Source organism: Larus michahellis, chromosome 3 (assembly GCF_964199755.1).
Source record: "Larus michahellis chromosome 3, bLarMic1.1, whole genome shotgun sequence".
Lineage (NCBI taxonomy): Eukaryota > Metazoa > Chordata > Aves > Charadriiformes > Laridae > Larus > Larus michahellis.
This window is the reverse complement of record NC_133898.1, coordinates 123667696-123688453: the sequence shown is the minus strand read 5'-3', so window position 1 is coordinate 123688453 and position 20758 is coordinate 123667696. Positions and strand designations below refer to the sequence as shown.

General features: G+C 45.1%; 1 protein-coding gene across 1 annotated transcript; it reads left to right on the top strand.

Moving 5' to 3' along the window:
- The first annotated feature begins 1879 nt into the window (after positions 1–1879).
- On the top strand, positions 1880–13800 carry LOC141741377 (WD repeat and coiled-coil-containing protein). Its single transcript, XM_074581979.1, has 5 exons — positions 1880–2014; positions 2621–2735; positions 5182–7063; positions 9743–9860; positions 11957–13800. The coding sequence occupies exons 3-5, from the start codon at positions 5201–5203 to the stop codon at positions 12226–12228; spliced, it is 2253 nt and encodes a 750-aa protein (XP_074438080.1). The 5' UTR covers positions 1880–2014; positions 2621–2735; positions 5182–5200; the 3' UTR covers positions 12229–13800.
- The last annotated feature ends 6958 nt before the right edge of the window (positions 13801–20758 follow it).

Genomic DNA, 20758 nt, shown 5'->3' with positions numbered 1-20758 from the left:
TGTTAATGACAGAGAAAAAGGAAAACAGAGAGGAGAGACCAAAACTGTGTTTGTTTATTTTCTGGTAAATTCTCATACACCTGAGAGTGCGTATCTGTGGAGTAACACAGAAAAGCTGATATTTGGGTCCACTGCTTATCTTTCTAAACTAAAAATGTAACCTTGGAAACCTATTATTATCTCAAAACCTGTTTTTTTTATTATTATTATTTACTGTAACTCACAGCATCAAGTGCCTGAAGCTGGCAGAAAGACTCTTTCATTTAAAAAATACAATAGTTCAAACAAATCCTATTCTCCACCTCCAGACATCCCTGTCTTTATTCCATGGCCACTTCTCCTTTGCTGCACAAGCTTCCAAAGAAAGCTGGAAACTAACTACTTTCAGTTTGAATGGCAGGAATTTCTCTTCCGCAAACCTTTTCCGGTACAATCATGTAAAACAAGAATTACTCCTTGCAGTCTTTAAAACACAGTAACCTATCTTTCAGCATCTTGCAGGTGCCGCCAGGTGTAAAACAGCCAAATTATGTTGAGCTTTTTTGAATACAGACAGTGCATGGAATTTTACCTTGTAACCCACAGATGCACAGATATCCTCACCTGAAGCACAGGTCATTGGATTTTACCTAAAATCCATACATTGAGCTCAGAAATTTGTCCGTGACTGCAGCAAAATCTGCATTTAAATAATACGTCCCTGAAAGACACCAAGTTTTAACTTGAAGGTGCATGCTCAGTTGGTAGCTTGTTCTAGTGGTCAATCAAATACACAGCTGGGACTGAATTATTTGAATTCATCCACGCATCTTGTTAAACCTGCCTTCACTAACTTAAAGAACTCTTTAGTTCTCATTTTTTTTTCTCTGTAAAGGCACTCATGCAATATAGCCAAGTCACCATCTAGTGTTCTTTCAGCAAGTTTGAGCAACTTATATATTTGACCTTGCAACCATTTCAAGTATTTTTTTTTACGCACCTTTGGCAGCTCTTTAAGGCACCTTTTCCAGTGTTTCAACATGCTATCAAAAGTATGAGTTTCAAAAACTGTACAATGATCAGACTGTTCTGCAGTACTAAGTAGTGACAAAGTGGCACAGTCTTGCAATACAATTAACTTTAACAACACCTCAGAGACATAGAAGTTATGCCCAATGCAATAAATTAGGACCAAAGAAGCTGCATTGGAGTAGTTCTATATCACATGTATATGCTTTCACCTGTGACCTCCCAAGGAAAAAAAAACAAGTAAAACCAAACCAAAACAGGCACATATTGAGGGTTGGACTAAATGATCTCCAGAGGTCCCTTCCAATCCTACCATTCTGTGATTCTGTGATATCTCATTTTGCATCTGATATCTGCATTGTGCAGAAGCATCCAAATAACTCGAAACTTGCAGGCTTCACGTTCAGACCAGTGTCCTATCTGCCGGGTCGTAGGATCTATATAACTTACCACCCTGAGGCCCGGGGAGAGTGTGAACCGGCCCCTGGCAGCAAGGCCAGGCCAGCCACAGGGCTGACACCTGAGACACCAGGCACCCTCTCAGGATGGGATATCCGTCCATGTGGGTACCCAGCCCCACACTGGGGACTCAACCTCCGCCTGCCTCAGGCGCCTCCTCCCTCCTCTGGTCCTTTCTCAGGCCTCACTGAGAGCCAGGGGTCGGACATGTCACACGGTACGTGCCCCACCGGGAGCGACGGAGGGACCGAGCCGCCGTCACCTCAGCGGCGGCTGCCCCTGGGGAGCCCTGAGGCGGCAGCACGCGCCGCCCCGTCGCCTCATGGGAGCTGTAGTTCTGCCGCCCGTCCCGTACAGGCACCGCCCGCGGGATCATAGAGCTCAGGCGAACCCGGCTAGAACGCCGCTGCCCGCTCCGCCCCGGCGGTGATGGGCTGGGCACCGGGGAGGCGGGACTGGGCCGTGGGCTGGAGGTGCCCGCTGCAGCCCATCGCCGCGCTGGGCTGCACGGCCGCGGGGACCGGAGCTGGGTTGAGCCGCCGGGCGGGTGAGGCTGCCGGCCGTGGCGGGGAGGGAGGTGGGGAATACTGGCGCGGGCGGGCCCGCGCGGGGAGCGGCGTCTTGCTGTTGCGGGCGGGTGACGACGCGGGGGAAACGGCGCGGGCGGGCGGGTTTGGGCGTTTTCTGTTGTCCCCTGCCATGGCCGCCAGCTGCCCCGCCGGGGTGTCCCCTGCGGCGTCCCCTCGCTCCCCCGCCGGCTGCCCAGAGGGTCTGGGCACAGGCACCGTGTTCCACCGAGCGTCCCGCAGGGCCGTGGCAGCATGGTGACACCCGCCCCAGGAGAGCTCGGTCTCCGGCGGGCCGGGGAGGGTGTGAGGGCGTGAGGCGAGGCCCCGGGGCGGCTGTGGAGGCAGCTGCCCACCGGTATGGAGGTGGTCAGCGGGAGCCTCGCCAGCGGTGGCATGCCTCGACACCTCGAGTGCCATGGCCTCTGCGTCTGGAAGCAGGGAATATCCATGGCCTGTGCGTCTGGAAGTAGGGAATATCTGTGGCCTGTGGGGCTGAAATGGTGGTGGGCCGAGGGAGGGGAATTTGGGCACCAGGCGGCTGGAGTACAAGATCCATGGGTGTCCTGCTGCTTTTGCTTTTCCAGGTCTGCTTGGGATAGTGTGAAACATCTCTTGCATCCCAGGAAACTATCCAGATGGCCCAGGGGGCTTAGTATCTTAGCATATCTTGTGAGGCACATTATCATCTCCCTTCCGTTGGTAAGTATTGCCCAGCAATGCACGTGTGATTCAGAATACCAAAGAACAAACAACGGCTTTGATTTTCCTGCGAGTGGTGGTTGCTTAAGGAGATTGAACTCGGTTATAGCGGAGTTTAGAGGAGAGCCAGGTAGATGGTGGAGAAGTTGATTGCGGAGTATCAAGTGCTCTCTCGCCATGAGGCAGGATCCAGTGTACTTAAACTTATCCCTGACAGACGTTTACTTAATTGGCTCTTACAGGTTATGAAATTCACGGTGTGCCTTCTCCCTGTCCAAGGTAACCTGCTTAGCTATCATTTATAGGTAGAATTTTTCCTTAATAGCTGACCTAAATCTCCTTTGTTGAAACTAAGCTGATTATTATCTTGTGCTCTCCAGAGTAGACCTGGAGAACAATGGATCAGTGTTTTCTTGTCAGCAGCCTGGTGGGTGTTTGCAAGTTTCCACTCACAACCTTCTTCAGGCTGAGTGAACCCGCTTCTCGTGTTTCTGTGGTCCCCGTGCACTATTAGGCATTTCCATCATCCTTGGACTGTTAAACTCAAGACTAGGCGCAGTACTCCAGTGGAGATATTGTTAGCTCTGGGGAAGGGACGTAATTATCTCCCTTGTGTATGGCATCCCTCTTAAAAGCATTCTGTGGTCTTGTTTGGCAACATTCTCACACTACTGAAATATTCAGTTTGTGATCTGCTGGAAGCCAGATTAGTTTTTGCTATACTGCTACCCAGGGAATTATTCCTGAAGAGGTATCAGTGTTTGTTGTTTTTTCTTTACTAAATATATTACTTTGCACTTGTTATATAGTTTGAGAAGCAGTTATTTGGTCATCATAACATACCTTTTTCTATCTAATTTTAGTCACTGAAATCCATTCTTCCCATCCCCTTCCTCCAAATCTGGGGTCATCCACAAGTAGTTAATTAAAAAAACAAGTAGTGCCAGGCCCTGCACATTGTGATAAACCCTTCCAGTTTGACAATTTGACTTTCTCAAACACTTCTTGTTTTTTATGTTTCCTACTAAAGCTGCAGCTCATTCTGTTCCATGGCTTTGCAACTGAGCCAAATCCTATGGAGAATCTTAAGTGCATAAACTATCAATTCCTTTGAATTGGCTTCTGTGCACAGAGTAGGGATTGCTCACAGCTCAAAAACTAGAAATATGTGTAAAATCCTGAACCCTTCTGAGGTTTTGGTGGCTTGCATATGGCTTCTGGACATCCCAGACACTTGTTTACTGATTACAGAGAATAATGATTGCTGGCAATTTCCCATTGTCCTTCTTGAAGCTGTTATGCTGTGTAGAGAGAACTGAAAAGGCTTCTCTTGAGACACCAGGCAAATCACGGAACCCATTTTTTCAAAAATTCTGGAATGAAGGTTTTCTGTGGTTTTATTTTCTACCTACAAACCAGTAATTTCTACTTTGCAGGACACTATGAAAACAAATACTCCTAAAGCAATATCCAAAGAATAAAAATGTACCCAGAATTACTGCAAATATTTCTTAAAAAGCATTTAAAAATGCATGTATATTTTTGAGTGGATATTCAGGTATGCGTAAATACCAGTCTATGGGCACAGGCAGCTGCCTACTACTTTCATCCCTTCTACCCACAAACAGTAGTGGCCTGAAAGATGGTTTGTGAACTCTTGACAAAAAGGTGCTGAATCATTTAGGAAAGAAAAAAAAAAAATCACTGCTTTAGAGGACGTTGAAGATTGAGAGTCATTTGTATGCAATCGTTGTACGACTTGTGCCTTAGGTAGATGGATCTGTCCCTCTCATGTGTTCGAAGTTCTTTTAAATTCCTTTCTCATGCATTTCCTCAGAAAAATCTGCTTTGATCCTAACTTTCTTCAAAATTGCATTTGCTATTTTGGAGAGCTTTCTGGAATAACCATACAAATGCCTCGTTCTCACCCACTTAATACAGGATCAGATTTATAGATAATGCATTAATACTTGGCTGTACTTGTAAGGGATTACTTTATCTGGTCACAAATGGTCCATGAAGCTGAGAGCGAGAGATGATGTTTTGAAAATTTTTAGTACTAAAGTAATTCGAAAATATTCTGAGAACCAGTAACTTGTCAATTAGAATGAAAGAGCTGGTCTTGTGATGAGAACGCAGCGGACCAGAGAAGACGACAAGAGGAAACAGCCTCAAGTTGCACCAGGGGAGGTTTAGACTGGATATTACGAAAAATTTTTACACTGAAAGGGTTATTAAACATTGGAACAGGCTGCCCAGGGAAGTGCTTGAGGCACCATCCCTGGAGGTGTTTAAAAGACGGGCAGACATAGTGCTCAGAGATATGGTTTAGTGATGGTTTTTGTCAGAGTCCAGCATTGGCAGGGTCATCAGCTAAATAATCGTACAGGTATCGTCCTCTGTCTTCTACAGTAATTTTTTTTCTTTTTTTTTCTCGTTTGTTTAGATGTCTCACACTAAAAATCATGGAGTTAGGAAAGGCGAAGCTTCTGAGAACTGGCCTTAATGCTTTATACCAAGCAATTCACCCTGTGTATGGTATTGCCTGGACAGACGGGAAACAGGTGATACTAACTTCTTTACACCTTCATAATGGAGAACCAAAATTTGGTGACTCGAGTGTTGTCGGTCAGTTTGAACATGTCCATGGACTGTACTGGGGTCCGTGTCCCCCTGATGCCCCAGCTCTGCTTGCGGTTCAACATAAAAAGCATATCACCGTTTGGCAGCTCTGCTTTAATGCTACAGAAAGAAATAAGCTCTTAGTTTCTCAGATATGTGACGTCAGCGAGCCCTTTCCAGTGCTCCCCCAAGGCTGCGTGTGGCATCCAAAGAAGGAGATCTTGGCTGTGCTAACCACACGGGATGCCTCCATCTTACACTCTGTTCATCTCAACAACTCCAGAATTAAAGCAGATATTAAAGGCAGTGGTCTCATCCACTGCGCTTGTTGGACAAAGGAAGGCAATCGCTTAGTAGTGGGGGTCGGCAGTGCCCTTCATTCTTATATTTGGGACGATGCTCAGAAAACACTGAACGCTTGTTCCTTTTGCCCAATCTTTGATGTGGGGGGCTACATCTGTGCTGTGGAAGCGACTCTGAATTTCCAAGTTGCTGTTGCCACTGAGCTTCCTCTAGACAAGATCTGTGGCTTAAATGCTGGTGTTGCATTTGAAGTTCCAGCGAGCATTGAAACGGAGTCCTTCCCCTCACAGTCCAGCTTGTGTGGTGAGGAAGAGTATTCCATGGATGGGGGGAAAAAGTCACTGGACTCTGAGAAGCCTTTGTCTGTTGTTACGTCTCCTGTGGATCTAACTCACATACTTTCTAGCAAGCAGGGTGCTGATTCCAGTCCACTTCTTCATCTGAGGCCCAAGGACTACCTAACGGGAAGTGGCCAGGATTCTTCACATCTCATCTTGGTGACTTTTGAAAGAAAGGTTACCTCTACCAAAAAAGTTAGCATCCCAGGCATTCTGGTTCCTGATATAATGGCTTTTGACCCCAAAACTCAAACTGTATCGGTTGCCTCCAACACTTGTAATGTTATTTTAGTCTATTCACTGACTTCATCCAATTTACCCAATATTCAACAAATTCAGCTAGAGAAAAATGAGAAACCAAAGGGTTTGTGCTTCTTGACCAATAAATTATTACTGATACTCGTTGGAAGACAAAAATTCACTGACCCTGCGTTTCTTCCCTCTTCAAGATCAGACAAATATTTGATTCGATTGATGATTAAGGAACTAATATTTGATATGGGTCCTTCAACGTCTGCATCAGTTAATGGGAGCTCCAGTTTGAACCTTTCAAACATACCTCATGATCTCTCTACAGACATTCACCCTCTCAGCCGTGGACTCCTGATACCGGATCGTGCTGCCATTCAGTCCCCCACCAGCAGAAGGAAACTCATTGAAGAAATTAAGAGTCCTGTTTATGAACAGAGCTGCTTGTTGAACATGAGTGACCTCAAAGATAAAAAGATTTCCATGAATTTTCCTCCAGCTGTTGAGTCTCTCGATGCCGAACCAGTTAATCGGACTGTGACTCTGTCTGCCACATCGCTGGCGTTTTCTAACAAGCCAACGTCTCCAAAAAGGCAGGCAGACGCAGCTTTCAAAATACCAAATTCTTACAAGAATAACCTATTAAGTGAAAAGGAGGCAAGTTACTTTTCAAAAAATGTAGAAAAACTATCTGGTAACTTCACAGAGTTACAGCATCATCTCTGTGAATTAACCGAGCTGCTAAAATCCGGGAAGAGAAATCTCCCAGTGTACCCGTCTTCTCAGGAACCTGCTTTTATTTACATCACCTGCCAGGTAATTTTAATATTGGAAGCCTTGCTAAAATCTCTTCATGGATGTATGTTCTTTGTATGGATTTAGAACTTCTGTCAGATAATGCGCAGGAAGGATGACATCCTATGAATGTTTAGTACGTGCAAATTCAATACATATGAATGATCTTGCTGCATGCAGGTGAATCTGATAGGAGTCTAATTTAGATGTACTTAGGCTTTACGTAAGCCTGGCTTGTTTTTGTTGTCCTTTTTCTTTACTCTTCTTGTAATTGCTTGTTGGTTCCTATTTACAGTTCTTTTAATACTACATATTCGTATTTTTCTCTGATGGATGATAGGATGAGGGAAATACTTCAGATAATTATTTTTTTTTTAACTAAACTTGAACTAATGTATCTAAAATTATTGCCATTTGAGACGGATGCTGTAATAGTGCTTTCATTCTTGCACAAATATCTGTACCAGTGGTAAAAACAGTGTTTCGGGGGGGGGGGGGAAAAGACCATTATCACGTAATGGTCAATAGGATTATATTTCCATCTTGTTCCTGTAGCTGGGACTAATGTTACAAGTCCCATTCGTCTACAGACTTTCAGTGTTTTTAAAGCAATGTCATATTTGGGAACGTGCAGCTCCCCGTCCCCACCTCGTGCTGGGCTGAGCTTGTCTGACCCAGGCAGGAGAACCTTCTCCTTCTGCACAGTCCCTGGTGGGACTCCAGAGAACCCGCGTGTCACGGTTCATACAGGTCTTTAATTCTGCAACTGAAGTTCTAGGAAGGTAATGTTTTTCCTAGGCAACTTCGGAAGCTTTCTGTTTATAGAAATTGAGGCAAGTTTCCGTGTATGGGAATTGGTATCAATCTCTCATCCTCCTGCGAGGACAACTGAAATAACGGAAACTGAAACAAAAAGAACAATAAATGCTTTGGCTCTGAAGCTGAAATGTTGCTAATTAGTATTGAAAGCACTATCTGAGAAGGAAAGAGACCCTTGGGGACACAGTAGATAATTCCATTAATATTAGGTTACAAATGGATTTAAAATCAAATTTCATGTGAAAGACACTTTCTTGGCTGAAAGAAGGCACTTCCGAATCTCATGCTAGAAAGTGTAAATTACCAGATTATCAACACATGGCACAAATCTACTCGGCCTCTCTTAGAATTCAGATTAATAAACCTTAGTCAGTATTCAGTGTCGTGTGAACTGCTGTTTTCCTTTCAATAAGCTCTTATTTTTCTGCTTTATTATTGCAAAAAAAGTATTATTAACTTTTGTAGCATTGAACTCTTAGCTCCTAGATCATATTCCTTCACTCTCTTCACTGTTTTCCATTGTAAACATTTAAAATTTGTAATAACTCTTATTCTTTTAGCTCTCGTAAGTCTTAATTATATATGGGGCATTAGTCTGAAAAATGAAAGTTTCCCTCAGCAACTCTGGTGTCTCATTTATCTGAGGTGTTTGTTTAGAAGTGTACTTTAATTTGAGGTAGTGGAAATTTTTGTTATGTTTTTATATTCGGCTCTCTTTTTACGTAAAGTTCGAAACGGAGTCACGCATCGGCTTGTCTTGGTCTTCCAAGAGCTGGGTTAGCTGTGCTTTGCATGGGGGGGCTTCGCAAATTAAAATAATGCTACAGTTTTACCGACCTATTTTGATCACTGATGATTTGTGGCAAGAAAAACATTTGACTTTTGAATTAGAAATGACACTGGAAAGTCTGGCTGTGTTTTAAAAAAACCGCTGTGTTTTAACGTTAGTCGGAGCGTATTTGGTTCAGAAGAAGGATCTTCACCTCATGTGCTGATCACTTCTCTACTGCCCAAGTTATTCGCTGTATTTTACAAAACGTTGAGGAACCTCAAAATGTCCCAAATAAGCAGTGTCTTTGAGAGGACAGAGTTTATCAGTGCAGGAGATGCACGTCTGCATCTCCAGCCTCCCCCCTACCACACACCCTCCTTGTGGATGGATGTGCCTGTCCGCAGCACGGAAAAGGAGTCAGAATTTACTTTATTGGGTTTTTTGTTGTGACCCAGAGATGTTATCAAGGCTTCCCTGGGAAGTGACGTGGTTGTGTGAATTTTATCCTACTCAAAGACCGAGTTTGTAGTTTTGATAACAACTGATCTTTTGCAGATTTTAAAAATGCTTTGCTCTGCCCCGTGGCGGATGTTCTTTGAAGACGCTTTTTGGATTTTAAGGTTTGGGGCAGAGATGGGCAGAGGTGAGACAAACAAGCCCTTCTGATTTGTTAGTCCATTCCTTGTCCCGAAGTTCATGGACAGGAGTTCTCACCTCTTCTTCGGCTGTGGATCAGGGAGGGGGGAGGATGGAAAACCTGCAGCTTTACAGACCTCCCAGGCCAATGTCCCTCGCAGGTGGGAGCCAGGATTGCGCTGTGGGTGAAGCTCATGGTTGCTTCAGCAGCAGTGTGCGATTTCCTCTCCTGCTGCTCTGACACAGGCTGAATTATCGCAGTTACTCGCTGCTGTCACTCACAGATCATCTCTTGGAGAGCTGAGGCTTTAAAGTATAAATCTTCCAAATGGGTCTGAATGAACGTAGCATTTGACTTTCTTTAAATGCTGTCGTTGAAGGCATGTCCGTGATCCTCTTTTGATTAACGCCATTTCGACATCTCTGCTTAAATATACATCATGGTATCTAATGATTCTCTCTTGAATTTACAGAAGCAGCTTTCCAGAAGTGATTCAGATGAAAGACGAGCTGTTACTCTTTGTGGTGGTAAACTCCGTCTAAATATAGTCCAGCAGATATTCAATCTCTCTCTTGTAGAAATGCAACATGGTATGTTCTAATTATCCAATAACGCAAACACTTCAAACACACGCGACATTCTCAGGGAGCAGTAGCAATATGCATAACCCCATCTGAAGAAGAAAAAAAAAAGAAAGATTATTAACAAAAGTTTGCTCATCTGTTTTATAACATAAAGATTCTTGTCTGGGCTTTCACTGAATCTTTGCGTTATTAAAAAAAATGAGCAAACTTACGTATTGATACCCCCTTAGCAAGTAGCTAGTTATACAGGAAAATTACCGTCACCCAGTATTTTATTTATGTTTTCAGCTATTCTAAACAGAGAAGTCTGAGTAATGAGGAGGTTAGAGTGGACTCTAACTTGAGAGTTGACTCTAGAGTTGACTGGTGCTTTTGGAATACAGTTTTCTATTTTTTTAATCTGTAGTTCCAGCATCTGGTCTCCTTTAAGAAATCCTGTAGTTTTCTATAAACACAGAAGTATCTCTATAAATTTTAGCAGTGCATTTCACTCCGGTTTTTGCTGTGGAGAAAACTACCTTTCTTATTGCTGTGGTCTTCTCTGCCGTTACCCGTTCATCCCGTGCGCGTCCTGTGTGTCTGTGTGTGTCAGTTCGAAGTGTCTTGCTTTTGGCAAAGGCAGAAAAGATACTTTTGGGGTACAATCTCTCACCGCTGCAGACGTTCTCTGTCCTGTGTTCCAGCTGCTTACCTCCTGCCTGCCTGCCTGCAGGTTACTGAGCAGCAATCCCAAAGCCCTAAGGCTGCTGCTCTTACCATTGTGCAAGCTTTTTTTTTTTCTTTAAGTAGTTGTTGGAATATGTTTAGTATTCCAACACCGAGATAAAACCGTAGTGGGATATTTCACTAGCAGTTGAACCTTGAAAAGGTTCTTACCGCTCTCTGACATTAGTTCAGGAGTTGTCCCATTGCAGGATCAGTTACCTGCATTGGCACACGCTGACTATTTCAATAATTTTGTGGCACAACCCAGAAACACGCGATACGCACAGTGATAATAGTAGGCAGTTTTGTAGATACTCGTCTCTTAATTCTTCAGCCTGGCATTTTATTTTGAGCAAGAAGATTTGAACAACTTCTCTTTCGGACAAGAAAAATGTCCCCATGACCTACGTTAGTTTCGACCTCCCGTTTTTAGCTTAAAAACGTAAACTTAACAGAATTGGTTGCCCAGGAATGTGTAATCATCATGGATTTACTGGATAAATTTTAAAAGCAAATAGTGTTACAGTAGGTTTCATATTAATTTTGCAAATACTACTAGATAAATGGGCGAAGTAGGAATGGTATTTTCAAATTCCTGAATTGTATTGATTTTAATGTTTGGTCCAAACGAGATATTAAGCCAAAAGATTAAAGGCCTGCGTGCTTTTAAGCTACAATCTTCTCGTGACCTTACTTGCGACATGGAGTTACATAATGTGAATTCACAAACAGCTGGAAACGTTTCTCTGAATTCCCTCAGCCCCCACGAGCTCGGTGTTATTTCTTCATCAACTTCATAGATATAAGTATAAAAAAATTTCTGGTTTCTACGAATTGGTAGAAGTCAGCGTTTCGGATTCAGTAAATGATTTCAAATGGTAAAAATAATGCTAATGATGACATGAATAGCAAATGGACCAGAGACATGGAGTTTGTACAGCATAATACAGTATTTCTTCCGTGTATTTATTGGAATTAATTGTATTGAAATTACGTAATAGAGGCAGTTTCTAAATTGCTTTTATGATATTAATTTGTCGTTTAGTAAATTTCTGCTTTTTTACAGTATCTGCACAGCTTAAGCACTGGGAAGTAGCTTATGAATACCTAAGTAAAAGGAAGTCGGGATGCTTGTGAATTCTATTCAGAATTTCCGTCCTCCTTATTTAAAGCGTGCATTTATTATACTTTCATCTCCTAGTGGCAAAATCGGTCAGAAAGCTCTTTCGCGTAGCTAACTGTCCTTTATCTTTGAGATTATACCACCTGTACCTCCCCATGCTTTTTCTTCTTTGCTAGAAAGGCGGTGAAAATACAGAAGCGTTTAACTACTTTTAGAAGAAATATGGTTCATATCTTAAACATACCTAATTACAGATATTTACGTGTCTTCACAGGTTCATCTTGGATTGTTCTCACAACGGACAGTGAGGGCTTTGTTCCGTTAACGTTTACATCCGCGCAGGAGGTCGTCGTAAGAGACGCCAGCGCAAAAGGCTACAGTGCCCGATCTTCCAAAACTTTGGACATCATCAGTTCGACGGAAGGGTGTAGACCCGCTTCTTCTGAAAGTCTGGATATCACGAGTTCTCTGGAAGTCCTCAGAGACTGCTCCTCCAAGACTTTAGGCAGCAGCAGTCCGCCAGAACAGCCCAGCAGTAAAATGTGATTTTTGGCAGTGATTTCGTAATGCCCGTCTTAGGACGGGAGACCTTTAAACTTACTGTGTAGGACTGCAAATTCTAAACAACAGGCTGTCTCAAACCCCTGTTGGATTTCCATAATTTTTTTGGTTGCATATCACTGTAAATTATTTATTTGGTCCTTGGAAACATTAACTTTTTTTTTTTTATACTAAGCAGTGTTTTTTAAATATGCCTCTTGCAGCATAGACCAAGTCTTTGTATCCGTGGGTGAAAAGGCACGTTCTTACCAGCTTCCGAGCTAAAGCTTCCGTCTTGGTCTTTAATACGTTGGTGGTTTTAGATGATAGTAAACTTGCGTAATAAAGAAATCCTTGAAAATGCTGCACTGTCGCCCAGTAATGCTGCATTTCCCTCCAATAAGGCCTCTCTGCTTGCTTCTCTGTGGGGATTTGGGACAGTGGCGGTCATGGGTGTCATCGTTTGTGGTGGGTTGAGCCCAGCTGGCAGCTGAGCCCCCACCCAGCCGCTCGCTCGCTCCCCTGTGCGGGACAGGGGGGAGAACGGGAAGGGCAAAAGCAAGCACGACCCCTGGGTTGAGATGAAGAGCACGACCCCTGGGTTGAGATGAAGACAGTTTAATACATAAAAGAAAAGCCGCGTTAGCAAAATGGGGAGTTCATTCAGGACTTTGCAGCAGCAGGCAGGTGTTCAGCAGCTTCTGGGAAAGCAAGGCTTCATCGTGTGTAACGGGAACTGTGGAAAATCAATGCCGTAACTCTGAACATCCTCCCCTTTCTCCTCCTTTCCCCCAGTTTTCATCACTGAGCAATAAATGGCGGGGTCAGCTGTGTCCCCTCCCAGCTTCTTGTGGGACAGAGCAGGAGAAGGAGGAAGCCTTGCTGCTGTGCAAGCACCTCCCAGCCACAGCCGAAACATCGGCACGTGACCAACGCTGCTTTGGTCACAGCTCCAAAGCACCGCACAGACCCCTGTGAAGGAGACTAACTCCATCCCAGCCAGACCCAGTACATCGTTATAGGCGTTAAATGACTTTGAATAACTAAACATTTGCTAGTTAATATTTCTAAGCATCTCTTGTCTTCGTATTGGAATTCTTCCCTTTGGAACAATAGTGCTAACATTAACAGCATTGCCTTCAATGCGTCTGTTTTAATTTCCATAGCTAATACGTGCCGAACGGGCAGCCGGGATGTTCAATAATCCATCACCCTGAGAGCATCCAATTTAAAGGCTGACGGAAGAACGTGTTCTAGGGGTGTTTGTAGTGAGAGAGAGAAAATGCGAAGGTGAAATTTAGAAACCAGCACAAGTTCCTGTGGCATGGATTGCAGCACTGAAGACAAGAGAGAAATCCAGGATTTCTACCCATAAAATTAAGGCGTGATAACATTAAGCAGTTTATCAGGCTGTCACTGTGGCACTTACTGCATGAGAAGGAATCAAGAGACGAGATTATAGAATTGGAGCTGCTGTCTCAGGACTAATATAATCTCTTTTTTTATTGCCCATTTGGAAATGTAGCCTCTGTCAAAGAATCATCTGCCCACAAAATACGATATTAAAGATACATTAGCGAAAGCTGCAAAGAGCACTCGGTGTTGTGTGGTGCAACTAGAATTTAACAGCTTTTGATGAACAGGGGAGGCTGAAGACCAGTAAAATGATCTGGTGACTGTGGGCTTCATCCTGTCCTTAACAAGCAGCTGGTCTCAGTAATTGTCACTGTTTCATCAGGAGGTCGTCTGCGGTCACCGTAGCTCTTACCAGAAATGAGCTGAAGGCAGAGCCTCAGCGCTGGGGGTGTGCTCAAAGCCAGCTGGATGCTGGGGATGGTCCGTGTTTCTTCCCAGTTGCCTGATGGTCCTTTTCCACGCCAGTTCCTGGTGCCAACATCCCCTGAACCCATGGAAGGGTGAGGGCTGAGCGCTCTTGGCTCTGTGGGAAACCCCCGCCACCCGCATCACCCTGCTCGCCCTTGAGTTGCTCGAGCCAAACAGTATATAAAAATTATTTCTTCTTTTGGAATTATTATCTCTTTGTATTACTTCTAGATTGACGGGAGACAGTGTCTCCCACCAGCAGCGTGCCCAGTCTCAGGTTGCACCGGCCGGATCCGTGGGACTCCCCCAGCTCCCCGGGTGAGCACCGAGAACTAAGGGCACGCGGTGCAGCGCCGCGTCGGGCGGCCAGAGCAGACACAGCAAGTGCAAAACAGCCACTAAAAGCTGTTCACAGTTTGGTCAAGGGATTGCACTGGTTCTCCATGGGGCGGTGTGTGCACGTGGACAAATGTTGTGTTAGAAATACAACCCCAGGAATCTCAGGAGAATCAGCTCCTTGCCTTAAGAGAATTGCCTATTTCTAATCACGAGATCATTTCTGAGTCTACGGGCTGAACATTAAACAAAGGCCCAAAACGCTGAGGATGTATCAAGCATAATACTAACGGTAATGAGACTTTACTTTTCAAGGCTGAAAACTTCAGAGAGGGATGTGAAGCGTTTGGGAGTCACCATGGTCTAAGGCAGGGGCTGGGGGCAGGAACAGCAGAATCTGCAACGACGGCTGTTGCTCTCTTACTAAGACACGGTTGGTAAATTAAGTACTTCTTCTATTTCAGCTGAACCCTAATATGGATTAATAACAACCTTTTGTATAGGTTGGGTGAGGCGTAACGCTACAAGTGTACCAACTACACTTGTACTTGGTACCTTGGAGGGGGTGGCTGCCACACCAAAAGGCTGTGCCGCCATACAGAGGGACCCGGGCAGGCTGGAGAGCTGGGCAGAGAGGAACCTTATGAAATTCAACAAGGGCAACTGTAGGGTGCTGCACCTGGGGAGGAATAACCCCCTGCACCAGGACAGGTTGGGGGCTGACCTGCTGGAGAGCAGCTCAGCTGAAAGAGACCTGGGAGTCCTGGGGGACAACAGGATGACCATGAGCCAGCAATGTGCCCTTGTGGCCAAGAAGGCCAATGGCATCCTGGGGTGCCTCAAGAAGAGTGTGGCCAGCAGGTCGAGGGAGGTCATCCTCCCCCTCTACTCTGCCTTGGTGAGGCCGCACCTGGAGTGCTGTGTCCAGTTCTGGGCTCCCCAGTTCAAGAGGGACAGGGAACTGCTGGAGAGGGTGCAGCAAAGGGCCACCAAGATGATGAGGGGACTGGAACACCTCTCTTATGAAGAAAGGCTGAGGGATTTGGGTCTCTTCAGTCTGGAAAAAAGACAACTGAGGGGGGACCTTATCAACGCTTATCAATACTTAAAGGGTGGGTGTCAGGAGGATGGGGCCAGGCTCTTTTCAGTGGTGCCTGGTGACAGGACAAGAGGTAATGGGCACAAACTTGAGCACAGGGAGTTCCACCTAAACATGAGGAGGAACTTCTTTCCTTTGAGGGTGGCAGAGCACTGGCACAGGCTGCCCAGAGAGGTGGTGGAGTCTCCGTCTCTGGAGACATTCCAAACCTGCCTGGACGCGTTCCTGTGCCACCTGCTCTGGGTGACCCTGCTCTGGCAGGGGGTTGGACTAGATGATCTCCAGAGGTCCCTTCCAGCCCTATGATTCTGTGATTCTAAGTATTATTTATGAATAAACTCAGTGGGATAACCAGCTTACTGCTTCCAGACAGGTCATCAAAAGGGTCAGAAAAGATTACACTAAAAAAAACCACCACACTCCCACCAAATCTTACATTTTGTGTATGTGTGGAAGTGTCCAAGGCCAGGCTGGATGGGGCTTTGAGCAGCCTGGTCTAGTGGGAGGTGTCCCTGCCCATGGCAGGGGGGTTGGAACCAGATGATCTTTAAGGTCCCTTCCGATCTAAACAATTCTATGATTCTATGATTTTAAACTTTTTTTTAATTAGTGTCTCTGATCTGAAAAAAAGAGGGAAGAAACTAGTGCAAAACCCATCAGAGCCAATATCTTACTTGTGTGCGTTGTTATTTGCTGTCAGGACAACTTCAAGCTCACCGCTGCTGGGGGAAAGCACGAGTCCTGGCACTTGCATTTGAAGCAGAGTTCCTAATTTACCTGGGTTTTGGTCTTTTTCTGAGCTTGGTTTTTGTTGTGGCTGATTTCCCGGTGTCCACAGTTGTAGATGATCACGTTGATACCGCGATGATGAGGAACGCTGTGTCTGATGTACGTAAGTTTGGGAATGGGGGCACGTATACAATGGGAGATAAAAAGCACTTGATGGAATTTCCCTTGATGTTGAAGAGCAAGATATTGTTACCCTCAGGTTTATGTCCAGAAACTCACAGCTAATGGTTTTCAGAATCTCTTTGATGAAATGTTATTAAATATCTTATTTTCATGTATTGACTTTTTCATTTCAGTTTCTTGTACGGAAACTTCTGATGGTTCTTGATTGAACGTGGATTTTGTTCAAATCCGCACAAAGAAAGCCTGTGCTCTCAGTGCCTTTGAAAAAAATAAAACCTTAAATGAATTTTTTTTTCACCTCAAATCAGAAACTTCTATTCTGTTTACAATGTCCCCAAACTTAGAAAAATGAATTTGCATTCATAAAGCAGGTAATAATGCGAACGTCCTTTTATCCATTGCATCCTTTAGGTCTAAAAGCAACCACTGAAAGAACTTGCAACGTGATTCTATCAATTAAGCCTTATTAAAATTAAAAGGTGCGATAAAACTACCATTTCAGTGTCACAAAAACGAATTAGCCTGGGATACTGTGAATTTCCTCCTAAGCACGTTTTCAGAGGCACACGTTGCTGTGCTGGCTGTACACTAAGAGGGGCATTATCTACCTAATTGCCATGTGTAGTTAATAGCTTATTACTTCTATCTTCTAATATAGCTTCTAATTACAGGTATTATCCATATGCTCCATGCAATGTCTCTGGAATTTCCTTCAGCATTATCATGTTCTTCCTATGTGTAGCGTCCATAAACATCCAGCAGGAGCACTGAGCACCGATGCCGACTGGACAACGAAGGATCGTCCCCTTTCAAAGCAGGTTCCCGATGAAGGTCCGCAGCTCAGCAGGAATCTCGGAGCCGGAGTCTCCCATGAGGTCAGCCAGATGCATGGGTGAAGTTAAGGAGCCGATCCCCATCTTCCCTCAGAGCTCCAACACGTCTACTTGAGGTCTGTGCTCATGATAGTCCTCTGGCCACCGGTGAGCATTAAGTTGGAGACTAAATTAATGGCACCGAAAAGCTGCTGTGGGAGTTTTTAAGCAATAATTTGAAGCCTCGAGGGATGATGGCTTCTTTAGGTTGATCAGCTGTCCTTGGGACAGCTTTGTTGGTGGCTCCGCTGGCAATCTCTATTAGAGGTTTCTCCCAGTAGCATGAGAATCCAGTCCTACCGCTCCCAGGGCCACTGAGCGGCACAGAGCAGCTGCAGTTAAAATGGACTGAGCTGCGCAGAGGTTTTCGTTCAGTTTTAAAAATCACTTTTGTTGTTTTCAGGTAAAAAAACCTTTACTCAGGTGTTCTGAAACTCATCTTGGATGGTTTTATTTATTTACTGTCAAGACCTCTTATTTTTCTTTTTTTTCTTTTCTTATTTTTTATTGCTCTCTTGTTAGCAAGGGGGAAGGAAAGGGAAGAAAGCCAAAGCCACAAAGCCCAGTGGCAACCACCACCTAGACCAGTAGATGATTTTTGCCCCATCCCTGGAGGTGTTCAAGGCCAGGCTGGATGGGGCTTTGAGCAGCCTGGTCTAGCGGGAGGTGTCCCTGCCCATGGCAGGGGGTTGGAACTAGATGATCTCTAAGGTCCCTTCCAACCCGAACCATTCTGTGATTCTGTGATTCTATGACAAATCATCTCATCCAAAGATCCTTGGCTCTTCAATGCTGCAGAATGCAAGAACATGCCACCAAGTACATGGCTTCTCACCACCAGGCATCAAAGACCAAAAAAATTCAAAGCTTCTCGAAGCCAGAAACCTTAAAAATCAAGTACAGCTGCTGCTGCCAAAGTCCCACCATGTTCCATTCCTTTATCCCCAGTGGGAGTGTTATGCTCCAGGAGCAAATCACACCATTCATGCTCAGCTACCAGCTGTGAGTTTTCCAAATGAAACAAGTGGAGAGGAAAAGCGGAGAGGTACAGGACCAAGTTGGAAAGTGAGATGGATTTGGATTTTTGCTCCACCCTCTTTCTTCTAACCGTTCTTCTAAAGGAAGACAAGACCGGTGCTGTTCTTCCTTTACTCCTTGGCAGCTCCTTTTTTTTTTTTTTTTTCCCCTTGCATAGTGGGATTCCAACCCCAGCTGGTGGTGGGAGGAATGATCGTCCAGCAGCGGTTGATGCCCAACACAAAATGGGTTTCATGGATTAAACCTGTTGCCTATTATCCACAGTTTGTACTATGAGATCCAAGTCCCTCTTTCCTGTTAGTCTTTATTACTTCTCCAGGGACATCTGGCTCTCTGGGGACCCTGAGCAACCACCCGAGCGGGGGCCACAGGCACACCAGTGTTTACCAAGTGCCACCACGGACTATCCAAAACTACGTCCAGTTTCAATTAATTTCTGGATGAACTCAGCCTGCCCTGCAATATGTCTCAGTCCTGGATTTATCATAGAGTTTATAGAATCATAGAACCATAGAACAGTTTGGGTTGGAAGGGACCTTTAAAGGTCATCTAGTCCAACCACCCTGCAATGAGCAGGGGCATCTTCAACTAGATCAGGTCGCTCAGAGCCCCATGGCAAATGCGCAGACTGTTCTCGATGATTTTGAAGATGGCCAAAAGGTGAGTTTGTTTTGGAAACACAGGGGAAATGCTTCCTCGTGGACTGCAGCTGATTTGGACAGAAACTTCTCAGCCAGTGTAAACCTGGTTCCATCACCATGATGACAAGCTGGTGACCCAAGTTGGCCTTAGGCAGGTGAAAACAAAGATGAAAGTCCATGATGAAGAATACTCGTGTGCGAAGGAAATCCTTTTGATCCTTTGTTGACTGCAGATTACTTACATACATCAGCAGAGACGAGCTGGCAGGGGGTGGGTGGTGGGGCTCCAAAGTGTACCTCCATCCCTGACGCTGAGCAAGTCACCGTCATTTCCCTGGGGCCTGAGCAATCAATCCTTCCTCGCCATCTACAGCGGAGTGCAGCAAAAGGGAGGACAGAAAGCTGAAGGGCATAGCTGAAATTCATAGTCTTGTCTAACATCATCCAGGACAAGAAATAGATCAGGAAATAAGATTTATTCCTGTTTCCACGCTTGCCGAGCCAACGTTGGTGTTTCCCTGCCACCCAACGGCACTGCTGCTCTCCAGTGAGGGTTGGAGGCTGCTGCTCTGTAAACATCTCCGAAATGATACCGAGGACCCAACTCTTCCGCAGAGTGCCACGGCTCTAGGACCGTTCTCCCTCCGCTGTTTGTTCAGCTCCGTGTCGTGCCGGTTTGTGTCTTCAGAGACTGTGAATTCTCAGGTGCAACACAGCAAACGGCTCCTCCTCTGCCGGAGGGGGAGGCACGTGCTCTGCTTTGTCTTGCGAATGAAGCTTCCCAGTGAGTTCCCATCTGGTTTGTGCAGCAGATTTGGTGCTTAATGATGTGAAAGCTATCTGATTTCATACTTTGTGCCTATAGCGTATACACATCTCCGTAATCATAATACTCAGAACTCTTGCTAGGTGTCTGAACCGTGGTCTTGCAGAGAGTTAAGGTTAAACAAAAGACATTCAGTGCAGCACGGGGAACCTGTGGTCTCAAAAATGGCAGGAAAACTAAACTCCCTCCCCCGGCTGCCAGTTGTACGACTCCAACTGACCTTTCCATCAATCACTCTAGAAGTTTTCTGAAGGGACAGACTCTATCGAAACACTATGAGACTGTTTTTTACACCAAACTCTGACATGAAATTCATACGAGGTGTGTGATTGACCACTGCACACTAGGCTGCTACTGGCTGTACCCGACTGCAGGAGACTTTGAGCTAACTTGTCTTCTCTTCCTCATCTTCAAAGACCTGGACAACAAATACCAGGTCTTAAAGGACCCGAGTTTCCCTTATGGAAACTCCTCCTTTCAAGACGATTGATTTAATTTTGCATTTTCTATCTGCAGCCCAGAAAGGCAAGCAGAAAAGGAGAGGAACAAGTGATATTTGGAAACAAACTATGGACCCAAAAAAGCAGGCTTTGGATTTAAACTGTTGTCCGCTTCAACTATTTTACTTGGAATGCAGAAGGTGAATAGAGACGTGAGGATGCAGCAGGGACTGAACTCGGCAGCCATTCTTATAAGGTGCAGGAGTGTCTTAAGGAATTAGTACTCAAATCTAGAGAGCCCTTCCTGAAAACCCAGTGACCTGACACGGAAGGTCCCAGCCTTCAGGGACTCCCCAGGGACAGATGTCCGAGGTGGGATTCACCTCTTAAAGTGGGGGACTCAGCACAAGAGATCTAATCCACCTAAGCCATGGCGGCTCAGCAGGCTCGGGGGCAGAGAGGGTGCGGAGAACACGGTTAGGAGGGGCCACGGCTGGTGGCGGTGGCTAACAGCAACCCCCCCTACCAGTGCCTGTGGGGAAGGGCAG